This window comes from Anoplolepis gracilipes, chromosome 7 (assembly GCF_047496725.1).
Source record: "Anoplolepis gracilipes chromosome 7, ASM4749672v1, whole genome shotgun sequence".
Lineage (NCBI taxonomy): Eukaryota > Metazoa > Arthropoda > Insecta > Hymenoptera > Formicidae > Anoplolepis > Anoplolepis gracilipes.
Window position 1 is genome coordinate 1,631,682 of NC_132976.1, and position 27,151 is coordinate 1,658,832.

General features: G+C 36.5%; 1 protein-coding gene across 1 annotated transcript; it reads right to left on the reverse strand.

The window, feature by feature from the left end:
- Positions 1–4,620: 4,620 nt before the first annotated feature.
- LOC140667640 (uncharacterized) lies at positions 4,621–26,632 on the reverse strand. Its single transcript, XM_072895779.1, has 13 exons — positions 25,624–26,632; positions 16,020–18,738; positions 14,518–15,648; positions 13,944–14,405; positions 13,682–13,850; positions 13,258–13,459; positions 11,730–12,224; positions 11,040–11,274; positions 10,741–10,909; positions 10,328–10,442; positions 9,746–10,064; positions 9,228–9,438; positions 4,621–8,067 (listed from the first exon to the last, which is right to left on the reverse strand). Exons 2-13 carry the CDS (start codon positions 18,703–18,705, stop codon positions 7,923–7,925), a joined length of 6,339 nt encoding a protein of 2,112 aa, XP_072751880.1. The 5' UTR covers positions 18,706–18,738; positions 25,624–26,632; the 3' UTR covers positions 4,621–7,922.
- Positions 26,633–27,151: the final 519 nt, after the last annotated feature.

The following is a 27,151-nucleotide window of genomic DNA, read 5'->3' on the forward strand; positions in this document are numbered from 1 at the left end:
ATTTTTTTGAGTGTTGAATAACATCGAGAATAAATTTAATGCGCGCGGTAAAAAAATGTGACTTTAAAAGTTACATGCAATCCAGTAAAATCTCAATTTTGTCAAAGTGCAATACATACACGCGCGATATGCACATATATATTTTACTTTGAATTAGCTTGTTGAATGTACACTATGCGCGTGCGTACATATCCTTATATATCTGATAATCTGTAGCATTCTATACAATTTTTTTGTAATATAAAGTATATTGTTAATGTCAAGTATCCACTCTACATCCGCGCAAAGATATAGATGTATTAAATTCGAGGCAAATAGCTGCTAGAGAAACCTATAGATTATATAAAAAATTATGTCGGAAATATCTATATATTTAATGTAATTGTAATCGTCTTGTACTTACAGAAGTATGAAGATTAGAAGAACGTTTCGCGCGATTGCATAGTCGAACACGTAAGGGACTGCTTGATCGGATTATATAATTTAAATGTAGAAAAAGGACCGAGAGAGAGAGAGAATGAAAAAAAAGTTGCACTGTATACAAAAAATTTAGACATATGACATTTCCCAAAAGCAATGTGAATTTGATTACTATTGAGAGGAAAGCGGACAATCAGCGTTGGCATGGAGACTTTTTTATCACGTTATTCTATGTATTTTAGATACTTTTTTTCATTTCTATTTTTTATTATGCTAGAGAATCAGTGATGATGTATTTATATCGAGTCAGCATGTAGAATTGCTCCGTTATATATTTTATTACATTTTTATTATAATTTTCATAACACTATATATCTTTTTCCCTACCACGCACACTTATCAATCATGTTATTAAATATCAGTTTAACAATTAAGGACGATTAACACTTTCAAAATTCTTTGCTTCAATTTTCTGAATACGAGAAAATTGATAGGTATGAACATAAACAGAAAAAATGCAACGATTGTAAAGTTATTAATTACTGTTGCTGGGAAAATACAACTTTATAAATTAACTGTCGTTAATCTTTATCCCTTAAATAGCCTTAGATTATTTGTCGATACATGGAATTTTTATTATCGGCACCATCAGCTAATAGTATGTTGCACTTACTTCGTCTTTGCTGTCAAAAATGTTTATCATATGCGCTCTCTCTCTCTTTCTCACATTTATAAATTATTATACACGCCGAAGAATCCTCTTGAGATGTCTCTGCTTCATCTTGTTGCTCACGTTTAATCATTAATTAGGTTACATAATTAACGTAATAGGTACATCTATATAGAGTACATTATACAAGTACATTATGTTACACATACATATACATATGTTTATGAGTTCATTACAAATCAGAGGTACACTCGAGGCATACGGTATTTTTCCGTCTGCTTGCAGGGGATTGTTACTATTATTATTTATATATATATGTGCATTATATATTATATTCGATCGTCAAAAAGCACTGAAAAATAATCAGATTGAGAGAAATCGGAATGAAAAGTAGTCTTCGTCTACTCTCTACGTTATACAATTCATTTGCCGTTGATTTACGTTAATTCGTGGCCTCACGCAAGCGGATAACGCACATGTGCAACAGTTACACAAATTATCGGCATCATATTTTAAATATTATGCGGCCACGTTATGAAACTAATTAGCTCTTCGAGTTCATCAAAAATTATAGCCTCTCGCAATTCGCTCGAGATCTGTACAAGTGATAATAATTCATATGTTATCCTTCAACGAAAGTTCTCCATGTTTAATTCAAAATGAAATGTTTAATTCAAGTAAGTTCTTTTTTTCTCTCTGCAGCTATATATTTTCTATACATTTTCTTCAAGAAATCATATCAGTACCAAAAAGTCTACAAGTCATATTTAAATATCGTTTGTTCGATTTTCATTAATTCTTACAGGTTTGTCAATCCTTTAACTTATCTTTTATCAGATCCTTGGCCAGATCTCTTTTCTGATAAAATGACATATTTGTTTGAAAAGATAATTCCCGTATAATTTTGAAATTTCTATTCTAGAAAAATAGATTTAAAAACAATGAGCCATTAAATTCTTAAGAGATATTCTCTTGGACATTTTTACCTTAAGAAATTTTTACATTTAAGAAATATATTATGCAATTTTTTTAATTCAATGAAAATTTCTGTAGAAAGACGCTACGGTAATAATGATTTGCATAACATATTTTTCTCTCGTTACATCATCGTTGTAGCAATCGTCGCAGAAAGTCCACATCCGAATTACAATTTGCGGAAACTATAAGCTAGCTATGTATATATCGCGTTTCTCACAACGTATCATTACGCCATAAATCTTACGTAGGAAGAGAATTGCTGGCTACCAATCAAATGCTGGTCAGATTATTATATATATTATTATGTAGAAGTTTTCACGCTTCCGGTAACTAACGACAAAGAAATTTGCAACAAATGAACAAATCAACTTGATTTCGTGTGATGGAATCATTCATTTTTTATCATTATTGCACTTTTAAACGTAATTAATTTTTATAATTATTGTATTATTATATTTCGATGTTTTCCAGGAAACACGGTCTTTGTACCAAAAAATAGTAACGCTGCTTTGTGTTTTTTTTTTCTTTTGCCAAAACGATCGTGACTTTTTAAATTATGTGCGAGTTTCTAGAACTATTAATTTCACAATAATTGGCTGTTATTCGTGCTATTTCTCTCTGATCTAATCTTTTTCATATAAAAGCATAAATGTCGAAAATTTTTTAATATAATAAGTTCCGAATAAATTCTGTTAATTAAAAATTGGAGAAACACTGGTTTATATACTTTCATATTGCAACAACTTATATATATATATATATGCATATGTCTCATACGCAGTATATGTTCTTGAATTGTTTGAGAGCATATTCGCGAGAGAAAGGGACACTTTTTGCCACCACGTTTATGCACAAATCTAAAAGTATTATCATATATATATATTAGATTGGTCGAAACTTGCATGCGGACCGACGATCTTGATCTATATTTATTTCGCGCAGCTTAGAAGGAACGCGTGCTGTTCTATAAAAAGCTCTGGTTTACGATATGTAACGTAAGTTATTTATTCGATCATGTCTGTATACATTACTGCTCGCCACGATGGAACAAAGTGGTACACATACGTTTCTCAGTTTCTCGTTGATATCGATATCGATTTACCCTTAAATGTTGTCATCCGCTGATTTTAACATGCATTGCCACAAGTAACGCGTAATTATCCATCGTACCATCAATATTGACTTAAAAACACGTATATATATATATATATATATATATTTTTTTTTTTTATTTATTTTAATTTTCTTCGGTCAGATACTGAATCTTTTTTTTTCTTTTTTTTTTAATAATCTAAGAATCTGTCAAATTTGAACACATTTCGAATTTTACATAGAGTTCGTATCTTTGGCAGAATATTTGTGATGACAACACGTTTCCGGGATCGAGAAAACAATTCAAGAAAATGAAGCTTTACATTTTAAATATATAGAAACGAAAAAAGAATATATACACTAATTTAATTAACATAAATTTTTTTTGACATTCGATTCTTGTCTCATTTACTTTCGCGACGAATTCGCATTAAAGTGAAAACTGCAATGAAGCTACCCTCGATGATCTCATTTAAGGGCAATCGAGACGAAGCAATAAAAACACACGTTACTCCACCAATTACGTACACGCATCTGCCATTTATCAAGAGAGACATTCCATTCTTTTCATATTTCCTACTCTTAAATCTTACATATCGTTCTCACGAAAAAGCGCGACTAACTTTATCTTTACAGACTTTTTTTACCTGTACAGAACATTTTCTTTTTTTTTTTTTTGTTTCAATACGATAAGGACAACGGTTATATAATATATATTCTACGACTTGTTCCTTTACAATATTTATTTCTTATGTCAAATATCAGATCAACAGAGTTTAGATCTATTGTTCACTCTCTCTTTCTACTTGATTTCTACTTGATTTATTATACGGAGATAAATAATGCTTTTCCTCTCAAGTGGTCGATCAATATACGCACATGACACATTTATATGTATTATATTATCATAATGGAGGAAGTGTGTGATGCTAAATTTTTCGCGTCTACTTCCAATTAATCCGCTGCATACACGCTAACACCAAAAAGCTATGCTTTTTTTTTTTACAGAAGTATATAGAGTATACCATCACATTTCGCAAAACTATATATAACTCTCGATTTATATATCATACTGTTATCGATAAACTCGCGTGATTGTATTAAAATACAATTGTAAATGAAATCAACAGATTGCATTATATAATGTGTCGTTTATAAAGTGTAATACTTTAGAGAGACGATTTATATAACATTTTCATAGCTTTACGTTTTGCCTTTCTCACGTTTACCTTCTTTCTCTTTAGAATAGAAAAACTATTAGAGAGGCAAAAACGTATTTATGTAGAATCATACAACAAACATGTGGCAAGTATATCAACTCGCTTTCATTCAATGTTTAAAATTCGATTCACATCGCGTACAATTTCCTTTTTCTCTTTCTCTCCACCATTCATTCTTTTCCAGAATCATTGTAAACATGCCGGAGCCGCGCTTTTATTTTCTAACTCTACTCTTATCCCTTCCTAAAATCTATACATGCAATGTTTAACTGTATTTTGTATATGTATGCTTTTTTTTTTTTTTTTGCTTAGATACACGAACGCCGTTTCTGGATCGCACGACGGTACGATTATGCGTATTTTGAGATCACGAGCTGGAAACGTCACGTCTTGGTGCAGGCCCCTGCTAAGAGGAGACCTGCCCAAAATCCGTTTAAGACACCAAACTCAAATAAACCTTGACACTGTAGCTCGAAAAGCTTTGCGCTGTTTCAAAGAACGAGGAGCATCCGATTTAGATTTGCAGAATCTCGCGCGTACTCTCTTCAAACTTTCGGCATACCTTGATAAGTTATTACACATATAATCAATTTTATAGTTCAACAAAGAGAGAGAGAAAGCTCTGTTATACATAAAAAAAATATGTATATATAATTTTTGACCATCGAAATTATATAACTTGACAGAAATTACGAAAACATAATTAATAATATGATTTAATAAAAATTATGTGCAAGTAACCAAGTAAAAACTACATTTCGTAATGTACCTTTTTATTGTTTTTAACGAATTTATGAATTATTCGTTTCTAATATTTGTTATTTAAAAAATTGTTTCTGTTAAAAATGACGATTTTTTTATTTACATGAAATATTTCGAAAACCAAAAGCATGATTTGATGAGACATTTATGAACACTCAAAAAAATGATCTTGCTACTTCAACAAAAATTTTCTAGGTGTAAACAATTAACTGAAACAGGTAAATTATTAGCAAATACTGTGACACTTCATATATTTTGCACTTGATCAATTTAAATGACGGAAGCAGAATTTATATCCGTACTACTAGTGTAATTTAGACGGAAAATTTGTCTGCGATGCCTATCTTTAAGGACAATTATATTTGTGATTAATATTTGGCAATGGGATCTAAATTTTTTCTAGAGGTATTGCTGCTATAAATTCTACACGTGACAAACAATATTCTAACAGATACAAAAAGTAGCGATAAATTTTAATTGACACATCTAGAAATCTGTTTACATTAGCAAAATATTTTTTTGAGTGAAAAAGTGTCAGAAATTCATACGTTGCCGAGGATCAGAGTAGCAACCAACAACTAACAAGCGCGATTAATTATTATGACTTGCTTGGCCGTTTAGATATTGATATTCACTGACGAATAATATTCACGGCGGAAGTTGCGCTTACAATCTAGAGCCTTAATCTAGACCTTATTAAATTAATGTACGATCGACGATATGTCCGTCCGTATCGTACAGCTCTTAATAGCTAGGGACTAGAATCAACTCTTTCTGACCTTTCTTGCAGGTTGAGAACGTGTCAACGAAAAATTCAAAACACAACTAAAACTTACATCTCTATTCGTCTCAGTATTGCCGACTAAATGCGCCACAAGAGTATCTTATCTTACGGATAATTAACTCTCGGAGAGATTTCTCTTTATATTAAATACTCTCGCATATAATTATGCCACTAATAAATACAGTAAATCCTTAATCTTAATATTTGGTGATGCTGCTTTTCTGCCACAAGTCGGTACTAATGTTGCGTAACCGACCGGAAAAAGATGAAAATAAGACGATAACAATAAAACGGAAACTTACACTTCTCGAAATTGTACTATAACTAACGCTATCGCGCCATAAGCGCATAAAGATTATTAACGCTTAATTAACGGATATTATTAAAGACTAGACGTATTCTCTCGCAGTCTTACGAATTTATCGCATTCTCATTGAGCTAGTATTACGTACACACGATGGACATTCCAGTATTGTATAATTGTTGGTATCTCATATATTATTGTTGCCCGCACGCTATCCTAAAGAATATTTTATATAACGCACACGAATAAATTGATTTATCTATTTAATATATCTATTAGCGACTAGATAACGATACGCGTAGATTCTCTATAAGCTCAAAAAACAATGAGATATGCTTGCGTATATATAAAACCATAACGGCATCTAATAGATTATTGCTCTCTGATCGCAACGACAACGTAATTTAATGTAATGTATGTATTATATATATGCGTATGATATCTGCAGCTTTGTCTTTTTGCTGTAGCTAATTTCTTTTTTCCTTTAAATAATTTGTAGGGAAATTCGATAACATTATCTTATTGTACTTACTGAACATATTGACATGATATGGAATTAAAGTTTTTAAAATATCTAAATCAATTTTGCATTATATGTTTTATAATCAATTTGTAATCTATGATAATTTATAGAGATTGTCATCGTGATAGATGAAAAAAAAATTAAAATACTAGGCCTAAATAATTTTAATAAAGTAAATTTTTGGACGGAAATTAACGTGTAATATTTACGATCGTTTAAAAAAGTACGCGACTGTTTTCACCAGTAATGGATTTTCATGGTCATCCCGAAAGTGTCGATAAGCCTTTGAAACGTCAATATATGTGACGAACGTCATGAATACAAAGCTTTTCATCGCGAGTGTTACTTAACAAGCTAAACGGAACGAAAAAAGCGGTATTGTCCTTCCATTTTTTTCACAAATTATCTTCTCTTTTTTTACTTTACTTCTCATTATAATCGCTATAATTAACGCGCGCGAATTCGGGCGAAATGTATCGCGAATCGCCTGCTTGCAAGATTATTTTTCAATGCACGACGATAATGAAATTTAGTTTGATATCAAACCGAGAAAAACAAAACATCATCCAGTTCGAAGAAAATTGAACAGATGTGAAAATTTCGGAAAAATCGAGAATAATCTTCTTATATTCAGGGAACATCTCAGACGATTTATTTTCGTGATTCTGATCGTGCAATTTTACTAATTAATAATAATTGGCGTGTTCTTGCGCGCCACACTTTTGAAGATGCTTTCTGGTAGATCGACTAATCTTGACCCGGTTCCATTTTATTCGACCATAATTTCAAACGTTAACTTAACGCGCAAAACTTAATTGCGTTCTCGCAGAACGAGATTATCCGTCGTTTATCGCAATTTATCGGCGATTCACAAAACATCCCCGCGTTCGCGCGCACATTTTCTCTTTGTATACAGATTAATACATGATACAGTATTTATGTTCACGTCTTATAAACGACTAGACTCGGCTGTATCCCGACTCTTTACCGCTCTCGACTTGCGTAACGTGTTCTCTTTAGCTCTCTCTCTCTCTCTCTCTCTCTCTCTCTCTCTCTCTCTCTCCCTCCCTTCCCCCTCTCTTCCCTCTTCCTTCCCTTTCATCTCGGTATGCACTAATTATTACAGCACGTTTGATCTACGATTCAGACTGACAATGAGATTATCCGCATTACTCCGAGGAGTCAGAGTCAGACTCGGCCGCCGCGTCGGATGCCTCGCTGTGAGCTTCCGGTGTGCTTTCCGGTATCTTCTTCGCGATCGTTGCTGTAACGTACGCCCCCGGCCCTTCGCCCTGCGTATGCTCGATCCCAACCCTAAGCAACGTTTAATAATAAACGGCATTATTCGGAAATTTTTGATTAGCGATAAAAAAAGAAACCCTGAAGAAATAGGCCTGGGTCATAGACAGAATTGTTATTGTATTGGATACTGGGACTTGGTTTAATTACGGAATTATTACTATGCAAGTTGAAAGCAATTTTTCGCGATCAAATGCATCGATACATTTATCGTTCTTTCGTTAAATCAATAAATAAAGGGAATAAACAATCATAGAAAATACAATCAGATTTAAGCGACGCAGATTGATAGATTGACGTATTAATATCCAAGCGTTTTAACGTAATATTTGGATGGAATATTTATAAAGGCTATAGCCGGATAAGCATACAAAAAGTGCCCCCGACGAGTTTTCAAATAATACTTAGTGTGTCATTTTCTCATTTTAAAAAAAATGTTTCTCAAAATTTCAGCTTCTTTATTATTTCCTGAGTTATCGAGAAAAATGTCATTTTCAGTTTTTATTTTTCTTTTCTGTAAATATTTGAGATGATTCCATATCGATTTGTTTCTTAATACTTATCAACAAAAGACAAAAAAAATATTTTTTTATTAATCTCGAATAAAAACTCGACTTTTTGAGACTACAATTAAAAAATGGTCTTTTTACATAATGATAAAAAAAGGATTTTTAATTTTTTTTACCATGTTGCACCAACTCGAAAAATTGAAAAAATTTGAGAGTATTGAGACATATAAAAAGAGTATTCTATAAAAGTTTGGTGATTGAAACTCGAAAGAAACATGTTAAAAAAGCCATTAATTTCAATCTTTTTTTTAAAAATCAAGCTTTTATTCGAGATTAATAAACAAATATTTTTTTTGTGTCTTTTGTTCTTCAGAAAAAAAATCGATATAGGATCATCTCAAATATTTACAGAAAAAAAATAATAAAAACTGAAAATGACGTTTTTTTCGATAACTCAGAAAATAATAGAGTTAGAAAGCACAAATTTTAAGGACATTTTTTTTACAATGAGATCATGATAGGCTAAATGTTATTTGAAAACTCGTCAGGGGCATTTTTAGTATGCTTATTCGGCTATAGCCTTTATAAATATTTATAAATTTCTTGGTGATATTTAAAAAATTCTTGTGCCACAATTTTCAGGTCAAGATAATCTTTAAGACTTACCTATATTCGTGACGCGACAAATTTCGGACATATTTTTCTGGAGGCGCATCACTGTCACTATTTTGAAGACTGACACTCCTCGCGGTGGTATGGGAGACCTGGGTCGCCGGCATCGTGAACTCCACGTAACAGTACTCTGAGAGATTTTCGGGGATCTGGTCGTAGGATGTGAGAGCCATACGGCAAACCAGCTGATGCGTCGTGTATGCGCCTGGAAATAAAACAAAATTGGAAGAGAGCCAACAAAACTAACTGCATGATGATTCGAATACACGCAGTATATTCAAACTGCAGTTTCATCTGACATTTCCATTTTCGTTTTTTTTTTTTTTTTTTTTTTTTTTTTTTTATAGAACCTAAATAAATAAATATTTTAATTTTTTATTTAAAAAATTAATACATAGAAATTGAATACAAATAGAACGTAGACAATTGTTATACAAATATTAATTACGAAAGATTAAGAAAATTGAGTAGGTATTTCTACAATAAATAAAAAAAATTCAGACAGGGAGTACCTTGTCCCTCTTTAGGCAGCCTGGGCATCCTCCATACGATCGCGCGATGCTGATGCTCGTATTTCGCTTGACCGGAAGTGACTTCCATCAGCTGCGGTTCCAACGTGTCGACAGCGCCCAGAAACCTTTCGATACCCTTGATCTTTCCGGTTCTCCTGTGCGCCGATTTCACAGAGCCGTACCTGAAATGCTTCTCCACTCTGAAGAGATAAATCCAGCATTCTGGTATAGGAAAGCGAACCATCACGTCTTCGCATGGTATTTGGCCTAGTTTCCTGGATGCGAAACCCGGTACGAGAATATCTGCTCTTAACTCCACCTAGTAACACAATAGAAAGAGGTCAGACGAGCTGCGACTGCAGAAACTAAAGTTGAAAGGCACGAAGAAACTTCAACTAAAACTTTTATCAGTGGTATATTTTTATAATAGAATAAAGAAAAAATGTATGACAACATTGATGGAAGAAAGATACGAAGATGTATTGCTAAAAGCAATGAAGACTACAAGTTTTAGCTGTAATTTATATAAATTTCGAGAGAAGGGGAGTTTGAGAGCTAAAAAATTAAAGAAAAAAAGCTTACCTTGTTCCCAGTAACACACATAACAGCTTTTAGCTGAAGCGGCAGCTCTCTGTTTTTAGGCGGTCTTACACGGAACCGCATCAATTCAATGTAACATGCATCAGGCGGCTTGAACCTTCGGACGTGTTAGTGCAGGTTTAATCATAAGTTGACATTACATATAACTTTACATGCATGTTTGCAGATTAGAAAGCAAATCAAATCGTATTAATTTCTTAAAAAAAAGACAAAGATATATGTATATGTATATTACATTTCATCGACATGTAAAAATTTAATTTTACTACGATCGATGATACTTTTTGCATTAATTTTCGTAATTGCACGAGTGAGGAATTATTAAATTATTATTATTAGCAAAGTTGCATTTATCTCTCAGGTTTATCGCAATAAAATTGCGATAATGCACGTACTTGATTATCCGCGATTTTTCGTACTCGTCTTGCTGCACGCAGGAATGGAACTCGACGTTCTCCAAGCGGATCCATTCTTCCGTTACAACCGGGATAATGTCGTGTCTGCCGACGACTTCTTTACCCTGTCGCCACATATCATTTATTCCTAGTTCTACGTCGGGCATACCTGAAAGAGAGCGAGCGTTTGTTGTCAGATTAGATCCGAATGAGAAAAAAAAAAATTATAATTTCTGCAAGAAAAAAAAAGAACCATCATACACATATGTGATATCATGATTTCCGAGGGAAAAACCTACCGGTAAGGAATCCCAAGAAGAAAAGACGAACGCGTGCAATCTGTTTCTCCACGTGACCCTCCGCATTCTGCTCGACATACAGTTCGTCCACAACCGTTATCTGGACTTCCTCCATTTTATAATTTAATGCTCGGTCGCGGTGCGCCGATAACCTGAAGAGAGCCTCCTCGATGGCGCAGGAGAATTGTTTCATGGCCTCGTAACATTGGGAACCGAGTTTGAATAGCTGCGAGATCTGCGAAACATTTAATAAAAATTAATAATTGCGCTCGTGATTTTAATATGATTAAATATAATTAAAGTGTTATCATTATAATTTATATAACATATAATTATACAAATCTTATGAATTATTAGATTTTATATTTTATGATGCAATATTAACCCTTATTCCGTACTGATGGATCATTTTTGTCTGCGATTTTTCTAACAACGTCAATTTCTCGAAAACAAATAATCATAAAATAATATATTTAAGTAAATTATTTTTCAAATTTATTATTTTACTCTTTATTTAGAATGTTCAAAGAAGGTATATACATTTTTTCAGATTTTTTAAAACACTTTCATATTAATAATAAACTTATGGAAAATACGCTGAGCCACCTGTCGAACAGTTAGAAGGTGTCAAAAATAACAATACGGAGTAAGGGTTAAGTATCTTTTCAATTAAAAAATAAAATAATTTACCTGAGGTGCGTGTTCAACAGGAAGCCCCAGTTTCTTCAGATCACTGCCGAACTCTTTAACGCCTTGGTAATCCCCTTGTATAGCGTACGCCGCAAACTGACTAAGCTTGTTCGTGATCCTTTCCGCTTTCGTCACTTGACCAGGTCGCACGCCCGGTCTCTCCTTGTAGAAAATGTACTGGAGTTTTATCGTAAATATCTTCCCATATTGATCAAATTGCTGAGCGCCGATATCCGAAACCGAATAACAGGTGAGCAGAGGTAATTCTTGAAACGGATCTTTGTCGTCCTTCTTGTTGAACAGCTGGAGAATTGGGCTATCAGCCTGATAAACGAGTTTGACAAAGATCTTCTTCCAGAATCGTTGCCCCGTAATTTTCTTCTTATTCGGCTGTCGCAACTGCATTTCCCAACCGTCGCCGGTATATGTTACCCTCGGGAAGTCCTCGAGAGGTTGGCTCACATCCTCGTCGAATAAAGGAGTAGGCGGGGTTTCCTAAAAAAATATTATTTATTATTATTTCTTTTATATTTAAAATTGTTGATAATATTTGTTTTAGCTTAAGCTACAAGACCTTTCCATCTTTTTCTATTACTTTAGTAATGCTTATATCAAAAGGAAAAAAGGGTTGCATAAAAATGTCGTAATAATAGAGAGAATTAACCCTCAAACTCAACACATGGGTGTTGTGACAGACACTCTTTCGTGTCTGTGCTATTTTTTTTAATCCATTGTTTTAAAAAAATATTAATAAAATTTCAAGGTTGGAAACTTATCCAAAAATAAGTTTGTGTCAAAAGGAACTTATACTTGAAGTAAATTTTTTTAAAAATATTGTTCTTTTGCTGTTAATTGTTCTTTATAAAAAGAAGTTGCAAATTTACAATGATAATCTCTCTAAAAAGGAAACGAATTGCTTTAATTTCTGTTGTGTTCATTTATTTTTATGCTAAAAGTATCTTTTGTTAATGATAACAAGCAACAAACAGGAGTTGTATATATTAATCAATTTTTATACTGTAGATTGTAATGTAAATTATATTTTGTTTTTACTTTTCTTTCAAATAAATTATCTAAAGATTAATTTATATCTGAAAATTACCCATTTTAGATCATTCAAATAATTATATTTTTTTAAAGCCGTTGACATATAGTATTTTTTTCGTAAACTTTGAACTTTGAACTAAAAATTCCTGCAAGCCTTTTTGTTCAAAATTATTTGTTCAAATTTTTATTAATTTTTATATAAAACATCTATGTTTCCAAATCTTGATCTAACAAATAACAAAAATATACTATTTAAAAATATTTTTTCTTTAACTCTACTATATAAACTTTTAATTTAAACTTAAAAGAAGATGTGTAAATTTTTAAAAAATTTTTTGAGTAATTTTACAGTAAAAAAAATTAACTCGGACTCCAGTTAGCCACGTGTTCAGGATTACGGTGCCAAAAAAACGTGTTCAGTTTGAGGGTTAATTTAGAGGAATATGACGTAATATAACGCATTGTATTAGTGCGTAAATACCTGGGAATCTGTTCTGGCCATTTCGGCTGTTTGAGCGGTTTCGGATACCACAGCATCCTGCGCAATTCCAGATTTATCGAACGGATTGAAACGCGGTGAGGAATCAGCGTACGCGACCACCTGCGGACTCTTAGGCGGCGGTGCTAACGTAGGTACAGGCCCGCTTTCTGTCATTGTTGCCATCTGATCCCCTTCCTTCGGTCTTAGATGAATTAAAGATCGACGTTAGACAATGCATTTATATACATTGGAGAAAAGAAGCATTATATTTTTTAAATATAATCTGTGAATTATCGTTCAGAGAAAATGCTACGAGATTTTTTAGAATATCGAATGTTATCTAGTAGTTGTGATTATTATAGACTCGGAATCTTCTTATCTCCGATTAAGCGAATAAATAATTACGTCTTTTTCTTTCACTCACTTGATAAATACGCTGAAATCTGGACCCTCATCCGACTCTGCAGACTCGGATCTTTTCACTTTTGTGTCTGGCGGCGGAGCTGTCATGCTCAAGAAAGAATCGAAACCATCGGACTCACCGAAACCGGTAATCGCCGTTTCCGACCCAGTCACTGACGAGTCTCCCCAAACTGAGCAAAATAAAATCGCGATAAATAATAATTAAGTATGTACGATATCGTATTTAAACTTAGACCCCCCTTTGCATGCCGCAGGCTACCTACCGTCGCTAGAGGTGTCCATGGCGGTCGGTCCGCCACCGAAGGCATCCAGGAAGGGATCTCCCCCGTTAGTTTCCGGTTCGGCAGCCTTATCAAACTTGGACGCAAAGGCGTCAAACGAATCGCCGGTATTCTCGATCGCTTTAGTTGTAGCGGTGAAGTTATCCAGCTGCTCCTCGGGCAGGTAAGCCTCGTTACCGGGAAACTCTGTTCCAGGGATCGGACTAGTAGAGATTAGACCGCCGCTAATCTCTTTGGGCGGCTCACCGAAGTCACCCAGCAGATCCGAGGCGAAGGCGTCTCGAGGGGGCTCCGTGATCTCTGACGTTGCAAACAAGGGTTGAGCAGGTGCCGCAGCTGCGAAAGGCGTGGAAGTGACTTCGGGTACGCCGAACGGGGTTGCTGTGGTAGTGTCGGCCATGGAGAAAAAATTCACATCAGCACTGCTGGAAACTTGAACTTCTTCTGAATGAAAAAAGTGTACAATAAATCGTTTGGTTATTTATTACGTCTTCTCACTTTAATTTCATGTCTTTTTAGTCTAAGAAAATGAAAAGGAAATTATTTTCTAACCAACCTTGAAAGAGTTCAGTGGCCGTTGCCGATGCAGGTTGAACAGCAGGGGCGGGTTCCGCGAGGTCCAGAACAGTGCCGGCTTTTCCCACTTCCGTTTCGATATTCGCGAAAGGACTCGCGGTTATCGAAGGCCGTTTCTCGTTACTGACGGCATCCGTTGGATATTCCATTCCGAAAGCAGGTTCTGCCTGCGAGACTACCGGAAGCGCCGCTTCCTCGCTCATACTCGCGAAGGGATTGTCCTGGTTGGCGGTTATCCCGGTGACGAGGCTGGTAGTGCCCGCGGTGGTCATGGAAGTGGAGAAGATGGTGGACGCAGGGACATCCGCGTTTGGCGCGTCAAAGAGGTCCATGATGTCCTGATTGCTCGGCAGCTCAACGGCCTTGTTGTTGTCGTCCGGAATGAGATCCGGCACGTTGCTGTCGACGTCCAGGAGATCGGCGAAGCTGTGCTCCGGAGTGGGCGACGGGGAATGCATCAGCGTCGGGCTGGGCGTTCTGGTCATCTGCAAGCGATCCAAAAGATGATTCGAAGTGGCGTCCATGGCACCTGTGACCGACAGTATCAGGTCTTTTGTGTTTTTAACGGGCGGCGGCGGCGGCTGCGGTCTGGGCGGCGGTGGTCTCGACGGTGGCGGTTTTCCGTTCCTCGATGGAGGCGTCGCCGCCGGTTGCTGCGGCGGGCTGACAATCGCCGCCGGTTGTTTCTCTATCGTCGTCGTCATGATCGTCGTCGTCGTCGTTGGCGTCGTAATCGTGCCGAATAGATCCACATTCGTGCTGTCGGACGTGAAGATGTCAGATGGTTGGCTAGTGAAGACGTTGGTTGCTGGCGTATCATCAATATTGGTGGTTGCTCCGAATTCTGGGTCCGGAGCGTTACTTTCGATGCCAAAGGAGGCGAACGGGTTGGTAGAGTCGATGGATACCGCTGGCGGCTCATACGTCTGCTCGCTGACGAAATTCAAAAAAGGATTCTCGCCCGCGCCGGAACTCGTCGTGTCGCCGAAATCCTGAAGGAAAGGATTGGAAGGCTGCGCAGGCAGACCGGTCCCCGGCTGCGCCGCGTAATCGTCCATCAGGAATGGATTACCGCCCTTGGAATCCATGATGATCGAACTCGATGAGTCGACTTAAGAACTTCAATTAAGAATTAACTATAACAGTCGATAAAATTTCTTTGGAATTATATATTTGCCAAAATATAGAATGTACCGCTTTTTCAGTCTGTTTGTGTCCGCTCTGTGCGATATTAGATGTAGATAACATTCGCAACAATTTTAAGTCAGTTATTCACGAGGATTTCTTGGAAATCTTCAATTCAATTTTAACACATAGATTACTGATAACGCATGCAACAAGTAGAGTTTATAGATTTAAATAGTTCCTGGTGAAGCTCCAAAAGTTCAACGTGTACACACTTATGTTGAACAATGTGACAACCAGATTGTTAAAAGATTTTTTTTTTAAAGATAGAAAAGAAGCTTCTGTAAGAGCTGTATTACTTCATCAATTCTGATTCAAGCAGCTTCAGTTCAGTTCTTCCAGGCTCGATGGTCGCGAAACTTGTGTCGAAAGGATCGACGTCGTCGTCCAAACTGAAGTCCTTGTTCTGAAGTGGCGTTAACACTTTATCGCCGGGATCCTGCCCGTCCAAGGACAAAAAGTCCTTGGACTCCTTTACCTCGTCCGCTCTTGGATCAAAGTCGTCGATTTCCGGAATTATTGGTACCGGGATGGTTGGTACTACCGCGGGTAGATTTATGGGACGCGGCGGCGGTTGCTGAGGAATCTGTTCTAACTCGCTCTCCAATATCTTGAGTTCCGCTTTACCGGGAAGGATGTTAGTCGCGATGGAGGTGTCGAAGGGATCCGAGTAGGAAATCTCCTCTTCCTGGATGGGCTTGCTCTCGATCCTGGGTGTCAAAGGTTTCGCATCGACCTCGACCTCGGCATCTAATAAACTCTCTTGCCTCTTTGGTTCCTGCTTTACAATCACCTCCTCTTCGACCCTTTGTATCAACGATGATTGCAGCTGCGCGAGTTTCAAACTGCTCGGCGCAACCGAGCAAGTAGCGGTAAAGTCACTCTGCCTCCTGATTGGTTCCGCGGCAGATCTCGGATCGAAATCGTAATCGCTCAGACTGTGAGACAATTTTGGTTCCTGTTTCAGCAGCTCCGACTCGATGAGCTTGAGTTCTGTCTTGCCTGGCGCGACACTGTTGACGAAACTTGTGTCGAACGGATCGACATCCACTTCCTCGTCTTCCAACGGCAACGACTCTTCTATGGACTTTTGTGAGTAGTATGGTGTCAGCGGCTTGGAAGGTAAAGTCTTCTCTTCTTCAGTGGTCGCGAGAAGGTCAGGCCTCTTCGACGGCGTTGGCAACTCGAATGCGACGGCTTTGGTCGGAGCTAACTCGAGAACTTCCGGCCGCGAAGTCTTCCTTGTAAGATTTGTCGGTGTCGCTTCGACTTTGATATCCTCCTCGTCAAAGTTAACCTCGAACACAGGCTTAACCGGCACGGGTGGTCTTGCAGGTGGTAGTTGTTTCACCGACGACTCATCCTTCCTCGGATTGAAGTCGTCATCATCGTCATCGTTGTCGTTTTCAATGCCGTTACCGGACTGTTCGCCCAGCAATTCCTTCTCCAAGACTTTGAGCTCTGTTTTACCAGGTGGAAGTTCCTTCACTGCTGATGTATCGAACGGATCGACATATGTGATCTCCTCGACTGGTGCGATCGGTTGATCCGCCAACTGGCTAAGATCGGTCGTGGAGCCGTCTAGCAGATCCTTTTTAAGTAACTGTAGATTGTCCTTCTGCTCATCATTCTGTTCATCGTCCAACTTCAACAGGCCAGTTTCGTAATCTCTATTAAAGCCAGCGGGATCGGTTAGAGATATAGATACTTCCGAGACGGGCAATTCTTCAAGCTCCTTCTCGATAAACTTTAATTCCGTTTTACCCGGTAGAATGTTATCCGCGAATGTGGTGTCGAACGGATCGGCCTCGTCGACGAAGGTGGCTGCTTCGAAGCTAGCCTCGATTATCTCTGTCTGAAAGTCGACCGTTTCAGGCTCTTTTGCTGCAAACGGGTCGTCGGCCTCTTCGAGATGAGCTGGTTCCAAATCGGGAGCAGCGTCCAAATCGAATTCGGCGTCGTCCAAGTCGGGAATCTCTTCCAAAACAGTCTTTTCCTTTAACAACTCGAACTCGGAGATATCTAATGGACCGTTCAAAGTTTTCTCAGTAGCTGTTGTATCTTCCTGAAGAGGAGTGACGGGGGTGGCCGGTCTCGGTAATACAGGTGGTAACTTTGTCAAATCAACAGGAATGTCGGGAAGATCGCTATCGTCGTCCAGCAGAGTTTTCTCTACCTCCACCGGCTCCGCTACCGCTTCCGAAGGCTGTTCTACCTCTTCAAAATCGTCCAACAATAAATCCTGCTGAAGTCTTGGTCGCCTTCCTTTAGTAAGCTTACAAGTGCTTACATGATCGATCCTTCCCGACAGTACCTCGACGGCATTGCCTAGACTGACTAACTTATTTCCCTTCTTGTCGACTGTCTTGAGAACCTTATCGGCGTTGGTAGTGTCAAACGGATCGTCGCCGGCCTCCTCCTCGGTCGGACTATCCGGTATGTAAGCTAATTGGACATCGATATTCTGGAGAACGTCGACGTAAGTAGTGTCGAAGATGTCCTCATCAGCGGAGTCCTCCTGCTCATCCTCGTCTTCCGGCACGTCTACAAAACCGTCCTCGTTGACTCGTAGCGGTTTTCCCTCTTTCTTGTCCTGGCCGTCGATCTCCGGCGGCGCGGCCTCGATAGGATTACCCTCCGCGTCAAAACCCACCCACCTTTTGGAATCCTCGCCTGGTTTCGCCTCCTCCAACGGCTTCTCTTCCAACGGCGCTTTTCGCTGGAAGAACGAGGTGGACTTTATCCGATCGAGATCATCCTGGGTCTTTCTCAGAACCGAGTCAACGCCGGCAGTCAGAGCCTGGAACTTCTTCCACTCGTCGGAACCGGCGGTCGCCCCACCGGACTCCTCGGCTTTCTTTTCAGCCTCCGCCCGCTCGCGCCGATAACGCTCGAGCTCTTCCGGATCGAATTCCTCTTCCGCGCCCTTCTTGCCCTTCTTCGGCTTTTTCTTCTTCTTCAGGCCTTTGGCTAGCTTGTGCATCCTCTAAGACCTACCGTGGTGTGCGAGAGGCTTCTGCAAACAAAAATTTCACTTATATGGATAAATCACAAGATATATCTGCGCTTTATTTAAATCATATTTTTCCAAGCTTTCGTTTCTTGGAATCATTTTAATTACAACAACATTTTAATTACATGCGTAATCGTAATTGCAAATAAATATATATATCATGCAAGAATGGAAAATCTTAAATATTCTGTATTTGCGATATAATAAATAATCGAAATCTTTTCTTGATATTATACATGTGCAGGGTTGCGAAGTAACGCGTTACTTGGAACGTCTTTACCGTTACAGTTACTTTTTTTCGGTAACTGTAACGGTAACAGAGTTACAAATTTTGTTTGTAATGGACAAAGTAACATTATTACATTCTTCGATAGGAGTAACGAAATTAACAGTTACTTTTATCGTTACTTTCCAGACAGCATATGTCTATAAAAAATGCTTAAAAGACAACTTAAAGACGTGTTATTGTCTTTTGACCTTTCTGTGCAGTCTGGATTTTTTTCAAATATACTTGAATATTCTATAATTTTTTTGAATATAATTTTCAACTAAAGAAACATAAATATTTTTCGTTTCATGCATATGCGCACGTTTTATATAGTACATGTAACATATACTGTAAATATGCGTGCACATATGCACAGAAAAAAAGTATGTGTCAAATCAAAACTTGTATACTCATATGAACGCGTTCATTGTTTCATATATACGCAACAATTTATAATCTTTTTGGAAGAATTTAAAAATCTTAAATTTCAACAATATTATAATCTTATTTCAATATTACAATTGTCATTTCAAGAATAAAATAATTATTTTAACTCTAAGAAAATTATAATCTTCGATTTGGACATGTGTTATTTTCTATTCAACATTTTTTCCTCTCCATTAAAAAAATTATTCTTAAATAACAAGAATATATTTTTCTTGGTTGAACTATATAAAATGTCCTCATCCAAGCAAATTTTCTTTGTTTAACGCAATATAATCTCATTTCAAGATTTACATTTTGAAACTAAAGATATTGTCAAAATAAGAATATTCTTTTTTTCTGTGTGCGTGAAATGAAACTTAAAGATTGATAAGAATATTGAAACGCAGTGTCACATAGAAACTGCTGGCATCTCTTTCTAGTATCTTTCTACTTTGTAAAAAAACCATTTAAGTAGACAGATAATTCAATGATTAGTCAAGAATTCAATGCTACGAAAATTATCGTATTGTGTTAGAATTTTAAAATAAAAAAATTGAAGAAACGCGAAGAAAGCGATTTTAACCATATTTACAAATCTATTGAAAGTAAACTAACAGTAAAAAAATTATTTTATTTACATTGTTTACGCACTTTTTTCTTCAAAAGTTTCTCTTACTTAATAATTTATTATTATCAAAATTATTACACACTTTATATCAATAGCGATATCAGTATCAAAAAATTATATTATTTTGATTACTTTAATATATAGAATAATGTTTTAAAATTTTTAGTGTTTAGAGTAAAAATTTGATCTTGTATTAAAACAATTTTTATGCAAAGTTTGTATTGTATAAAAAAAAGTAACGGAAATTGTAACAATTCGTTACTTTTTGAGTGACAGTAACGTAAGGTACGGTAAGGAGTTACTTTTATAAAGTAACTTTCCCAACTCTGTACATACATATAGTACATATTTTTTTGAGTCGCCGCAGAAATCAGGATGTCAAATCACCGAATTAATTTATCATTGGATAGAAATTTGTGTCCCGGAATAGCGACTATGCGGGATCATTGCCAAAAGAGGTCGATCGATCGCAGTGCAGTAACCGAACGTGTTTTTCCCTCGTTCCTTAAGTCACTCGATAAGCGAAAACAACAGTTGATGGAAATAAAGCGAAATAACTTTCTTAGCGCATTTCTCAGAGAAACTGTCTATAGTTGACGGTCAACTTCCTTGTAAACAATTTCGTTAAAGTCAAAATCCGTTGAGGCTTTAAATAGATTTAGTTACATTTTACAGCCGAAATTCTCCCGAGATTCTTCACATTTTAATGAAATTAAATAATTTTTCATAATAATGGTACAATGCATTTTTTTCGAGGAATTCTTTCGAATAATATAAAATATTGTACAAATTATTAAATTAATATGTAAATAACAAAATAACTTTTATAAATATTTTCCAGAATTAATTACAAATGATTTGCAAACAGTTCTATTTTGTCAAGCTAAACGAAAGTCGGGTGAAAAAAATTTACAGATGTCTTTCTAAATCCCTTGCATCTCAATTATCTTATGCTGAGTGAAACATATCGCGTGTGTCGTGCGATGGATTACAAACAAACGGGTTATACAGGCTGATACTAATAAGCTTATCATACGTATGAATATTTGCATTTTAATTCAAGTGGCGCATCAAATTTTCGTGTCTATAGAACTTAATTAATCACATTGGCATGCGATGTGCACGTGAGAATATTAGTATAACGCGTCAATAAAACAATGTAGATATGTGGAAATAATCTGTTTTTCCCGCTTCTAGAAGGAAAAGAGAGTAAACTAGAGCGTTGGTTTCTTGAAGCGAGATACGCATATTAAAGAGGATGGAAAACAAGATGATAGAACTTGGATCGTGTAAATTCTGAGACGTGACGTTTCGTCTTTTATACGTATTAACCCATATGCTGTACTTTATTTCTTGTGGTAATACGGCACCCTTCTATTTTTCATTGCACACACCTCCCTGCATCCCTTATGTTACCGTCACGGCTCGCCGAGCAAACTCTGCTACGAAGTAACCACTCTCCACTACTTCACTGTGATACACACGTATATAAAAATTCACGTCTGTATGTCGTGAAACTATAATCGATACGTGAAAGAAGAAGAAGCGAGAGAGCACTTTTGCGACTGAAAGAAACTCCTCCTCAAATATTCAATATTTAGAGGAGAAATTATGTACTGATTAGTACAATTTAATATGCCTATATTAATATTCATATTAATGAATCACATTATTATCCTACGGTTTGAACTTTAAAATAATTAAAATTCAGTAAAAAATCAATATACAATATATTAAAATTCCTAATAAAAAAAAACAATTAAAGAAACAGAAAAATAAATAAATTGTACTGTTAATTAATAAAAATATTGCACTACTAATATCATCATAACGCTAATTTGAACTTTAAAATAATATTAAAACAGAGTGAAAATAATATTAAACACATATATATGTTAAATTACATACATTAATTATTAAAAAGTAAAAAAAAATAATTTTAAGTAAAATAATTTAAGAAAAATTTTAAGTTAAAGTTTTAATGTGACAGATGTGCAATTTGACTGTGTCATATACAGATATATACAGCATTAAATAATCTTAAAATTAGAGAAAAAATGAATACTCAGGAATGAGAAGTCGCAGAGTTTCTTGTATTCTTCGAGCACTTCTTCAGCTTAGAGCAGACTGATCCTATACACTCTAAAGTCGCACGATCGACTGCTACTTATATCAGCGTCTCCTTCGCTTTCCCCGCAGTCAAACGGTAATAAATTATGCATATCATAAATAATTAATACACTTAGACTCATCTCTATTAATTAAAAATCCTAACAGGCTACCGAATCCCTTATCTCAGATAATACTCTTAATACTGTTCGATGGATCGATACTATTTCGATGTCCAAAATATTTCGGAAAAATAGAAACGATATAGTGTGGATGTGTGTGTATTTTCGATAATGGAAGCACCACTACTAAAACTCGATTGGGACGCAATTAATTAATTAGCAGAAAGATTTGATTAGCGATTAGCATTTCTAATTATTATATTCATTATCCATTATTGTTTATTATCATATCAATTATGTTAATATCAGTGCTCATTATTTACTATTTATTTATTGTTTAAATCAAACATGTTGATATAAACATATATTGATATAAACGTGCATGTCTATTTAAAGTTGTGCTATATATTTCTATACACACAAAATATTTATATAGATATAGCGTGTCAATAAAAAGTTATTTAGCGATAAAGAAAATACAAAGCTTGATGAAGAAACAAAGAGAAAATATGTCGCACATATGTTAGTTTCATGTTTAGAAAATTTTTATTTCGCACATATCAAAATACGCAAAGTGAAAGTGTTGCCGCAGAATTCGAAAATTCTTCTTGTAAAATTTGTTAAAAATGTAATCACATTAATATTATTTTTAAAAATATATACATTAATTTTTTTGTATTTAAAATAAACTATATATCTCTGAATTTTTTCATTGGCCAGTGTATATCATTGTTATCAACTTTATTATATTTTTAATTGCGCGTCAAGTAAAGAAATAATCAATAGCTGACACTTCAGCTTAACAAGTAAAATAAAAAAAAATATATATATATATATATATATATATATATATATATATATGCAAAAAAAAGGAAAAGTAGTCTAGTGCGGAAGCACTATCCAACAAAATTCGATAAAGAGATGTCTTACTTATTATTTAATTAGGTCATTCTACAAACGATAAGATCCATATTCAATAACCAATTGCATCTGTCACATAGCCACTTCAACTAAAGGCCAGCCGGTCTTATGTCAGTTGAAATGACAACCCTCGCGGGCTCCTCCGGTAGTTCTATGCACCTGTCACTTACACATTCAACCAGAAAATCTGTCGCAAAGTTCCTACATAAGAGAGAAACTTGGGCTTATTATCCCGATTATATCTCGCCTCTCAATTGTAGACAATTATTCAGAATGCAAAGAGAAAGGAAGCAATAATGTGAATATATTTCGGTTTACGAGTTTGCAAAAATGAATTCCGACACTTCAAACTATTTACGATCCACCGAGATATAAAAAAGGTATAGATATTTACAGTTTCTGGACTTTTTCTCTCGGACAGTTTCAGAGTTGATTTTTTTCTCAGCGCAGAAATGCATTCAGTTCACTCGCACAAAACTCATTCTTCAACATTTCTCCGAGAAACATTTTCGTCCAAGAAGCGACAAACTTGAACGGATAAAATAATGCGCAACACACGCGGCAATAAAAATCAATACTTTATAAACCTACTGTATTAACGAAGGGCTACTAAAACGGAACGTTCCTCTCGCGATGCAATTGCCGGATAAGATAGCTAAATGAAAACCAGCGAGGATGACCTTTTCCGGGATCGATCAGGGTATTATCGCATCCTATCGCGTATTCCGTCAGCGGTTGTCAGTTACTTGCATTCATCAAAGCGCACGTTCGAGGGACAGCTACGAGCGTCTAGAACTGGAACACGCGGAGCGGAGCACGAGTGCTAATTTTATCTATACCCGTAAAAAAGATTTCAATAACCACCGTGCGACCATCGACGATTCGTTTCGCGGAACTTTCCGGAATCTTGGTCGCGAGTGTTCGATTTTTCCGCGCAAGATGATTTTGACATTTCGGCCGCGAAAGTATATAGGGTAAACTCAGGTAAGATGGCTATAGTTTTCTTAAAATGCAAAAAACATACTTTTATTTTTGTTATTTTTTAATAGTCCTTGGCAGATTATCTTCACCGAAGCTTAAATCACGTAATATTATCGAAATTAAAAGGAAAATATTTAATAGAAATTTTATATTATCAAAATAGTGCAACATAAGCATTGGCCATCTTATCCAACTTTTAAGGAAAAGATGGCCATAATATTTATAAAAAAAATAGTAAAAACGAAAATAAAAATTATAGATCGTATAACAATTTACATATCTTTATAATATGCCCAACGTCGATTACGATAGCTCAACTGTCATTTATTCGACGTTATAACAGTTTTTAGTGGACACATGAAAAACTTTGCAGGTGGTCAAAAGTAAAAATATGATGTAAGATTTACAATATCGTTATTTTGAACAATGCATGCACATAAACTGCTGTAAATATCGATTATCTTTGATAATGACTAAAAAAGCGCACTAGGTAGCGATTATTGAAAAAATTACAGTCTATGGCCATCATACCCTGGTTTATCCTAAAATTCTTTGCCAAATCTATGTTTAAGGAAACGAGAATTACTAAAACTAAAAAACGAAATCTTCTGCAATCCCGCATCTTATAATATTACGGTCGCGAGATGAAAATACGCCATTTCGGTGATTTAGCTTATAAATTAAGCAAATTGTAAGAGATCGTGATTCGAAGCACTGCCGTTATTAAACGACAAATTAATTAAAGCATTGTTGAATAATTATCTAGAATCAGGCAAAAGTGTACAACTTACGATCGGCCGATACTTATATATCCTGAGACATGCACGAAATATCAATTAGAAATATAACACTAAACTGTTTCTATATATTTTCTACCAAGGACATCTATTACCTCGTAAGCTGCAGCACAGAAAGCGCGTACCATCGATTTGCAATGGAACTAATTAAACGTGCAACTGGTATAATAACTAGAACAGTACACTACTGACAGAACCCCATCATCCTTCTGGAAGAGATCAGAGAGTAAGATTCGTGTTCCAGTCTAATGCGCGAATATCGAACGCCGTTTTCCATATATCTGGAACAGAGTCTGACGACGGCGAAATAAAATCCGCGTGACGATTTGACGTGAGGTGTCAAAGTGACGATGCAGGAAAAAAAAAAAAAAAGAATGGAACGCCTGTTGCGGGCCAAGGAGAAAGATATCTTGGGGGAAACTCTTCGGGGGAGCGTGGAAACGGCGTTCTTCTTTAACTCGGCGAACGCTCTTCGGGATTCCGGAGCGGCGGATCAATTCGAGCGAGAGCGTCCGAGGGTGGCACCCCTCGTTCGCGACGGTCGCTGCGAAGCACGGGGGTGCCCTTGGCGTATTGTATATTACATACGTGTGTGCGTGCGTGTATGTATTCTCCTGTATGACACGTAATACTCACGATTTTAGCCTCATCAGCCACGTTGGTACGGCGCACATTTTTTCCGCGTCATCCCGCTCGGCTTGGTCCCCGGCTCGGTCGCGACTCGATGTGCTCGCAGCCGGCGTTTGAGAGAAAGAGAAAGAGAGAGAGAGAGAGAGAAGGAAAGAAAGAGAGAGAAAGAGAGAGAAAGAGAGAAGAACGATGACGACGACGACGACGACGACGACGACGACGACGACGGCGGCGGCGGCGGCCGCGCCGCGAGCTCGAACTGACAGGAGTCTTCGCCGACGATGAAGATACGCGGACGGAAGCTTATCTGTCTTCTGGAAACGAGCGGCGTACAACAATGACGGCGGCGGTGGCGGGCATCGAGAGAGGCCCTGCCGAAAGCGAAGGCGACTCACCTCGTACTCTCTCCTGCGGGCTGAGCTATTTCCAGCATCGATCCGTTTTCCCGTCGGAGAAGAAACATGCGCGGCGGCGGCCACCGCACCACCACCCACCGCCCCCGGAGGCGACGGCAGCGACGGCGGCGATCCGAAGAATCGACGTGGACGACGTCCGAAAAGCGAGAAGACGACTTATTAGATTTATCACACTTATTTCCGGCTCGATCGAAGATCTAGGTCCGAAGATCCGGCGGATTTTGATCCCCGGAGCGAAAAGAGGGTTTCTTTTATTATCTTCGAATTGTTCCTCTTGAGAAGAAATCAATTAAATTCACGGAAATGAAATGAGACGTCGGTGATTTAACGAGCGTTTCAATATCGATTAGTATATAATTAGGTTCCCGATAATCTAGTTGTTCTAGAGAGCATGGACTCCGAATCCGGGAAGGGTGGCCTAATAATAAATTGAGTGGCGTGTGACTAGTTCTGTCATCTCTTGAGGGACCCAAGTGACGTCACAAGTCTTCTAAAAAATACTCTTGCATAAATATTGAAAGATGCGTCCGCAAAGCGCAACGGAATGCTCGCGTTAAACTTTTTATCGAGCGAGAAAGCAAGAATAACGTATTCCTTTCTTGTGAAAAGGATGCGATTCGATCGTATCGCAAAAGAAAAAAAAAAAAAAAAAAAAAGAAAATTAAGATAAACGTAAATTTTAAAGGAGAAGACGGGAGTAAAATCGGGTAACGGTGCAAAAGTATTACGAGAGAATGATTCGTCATATCGATGATGAAATATTTTCTTTACGAACAGAAGTGATTATATAACATAGGTAGATGGTAAAGTTTTTAACAATGGAAACAATATATATTATCTTCTACAACCAGGACTCTCTTAGGACATATATTCGAGATTTGGTGTAATCTTGTGACTCTCGCAATACATGTGTGCGCGTATATACGACGTAGTATATATACATTTGTATATATATTTCTTCATCATACACATATATTTCTTCTCTCTTTGAAATTGTACGTTTATTTTACACATAAAATTAATATATAATTAATAATAATACGAATAATAATTAATAATAATAACAATAATTATATACGAATAATAATGTACATACTTTCACCGTTGTTATTATTGTT

What these genes read in the sequence shown, in the direction of transcription:
- LOC140667640 (XM_072895779.1), bottom strand. Translation starts at nt 18,705, where the DNA reads ATGCACAAGCTAGCCAAAGGCCTGAAGAAGAAGAAAAAGCCGAAGAAG. An exon ending in TGAATCAGAATTGATGAAGT is followed by an intron (nt 15,649 to 16,019) that starts AATACAGCTCTT and finishes GAAGTTCTTAAG; the next exon opens with TCGACTCATCGAGTTCGATC. An exon ending in TTGTCGCGTCACGAATATAG is followed by an intron (nt 8,068 to 9,227) that starts GTAAGTCTTAAA and finishes AACGTTGCTTAG; the next exon opens with GGTTGGGATCGAGCATACGC.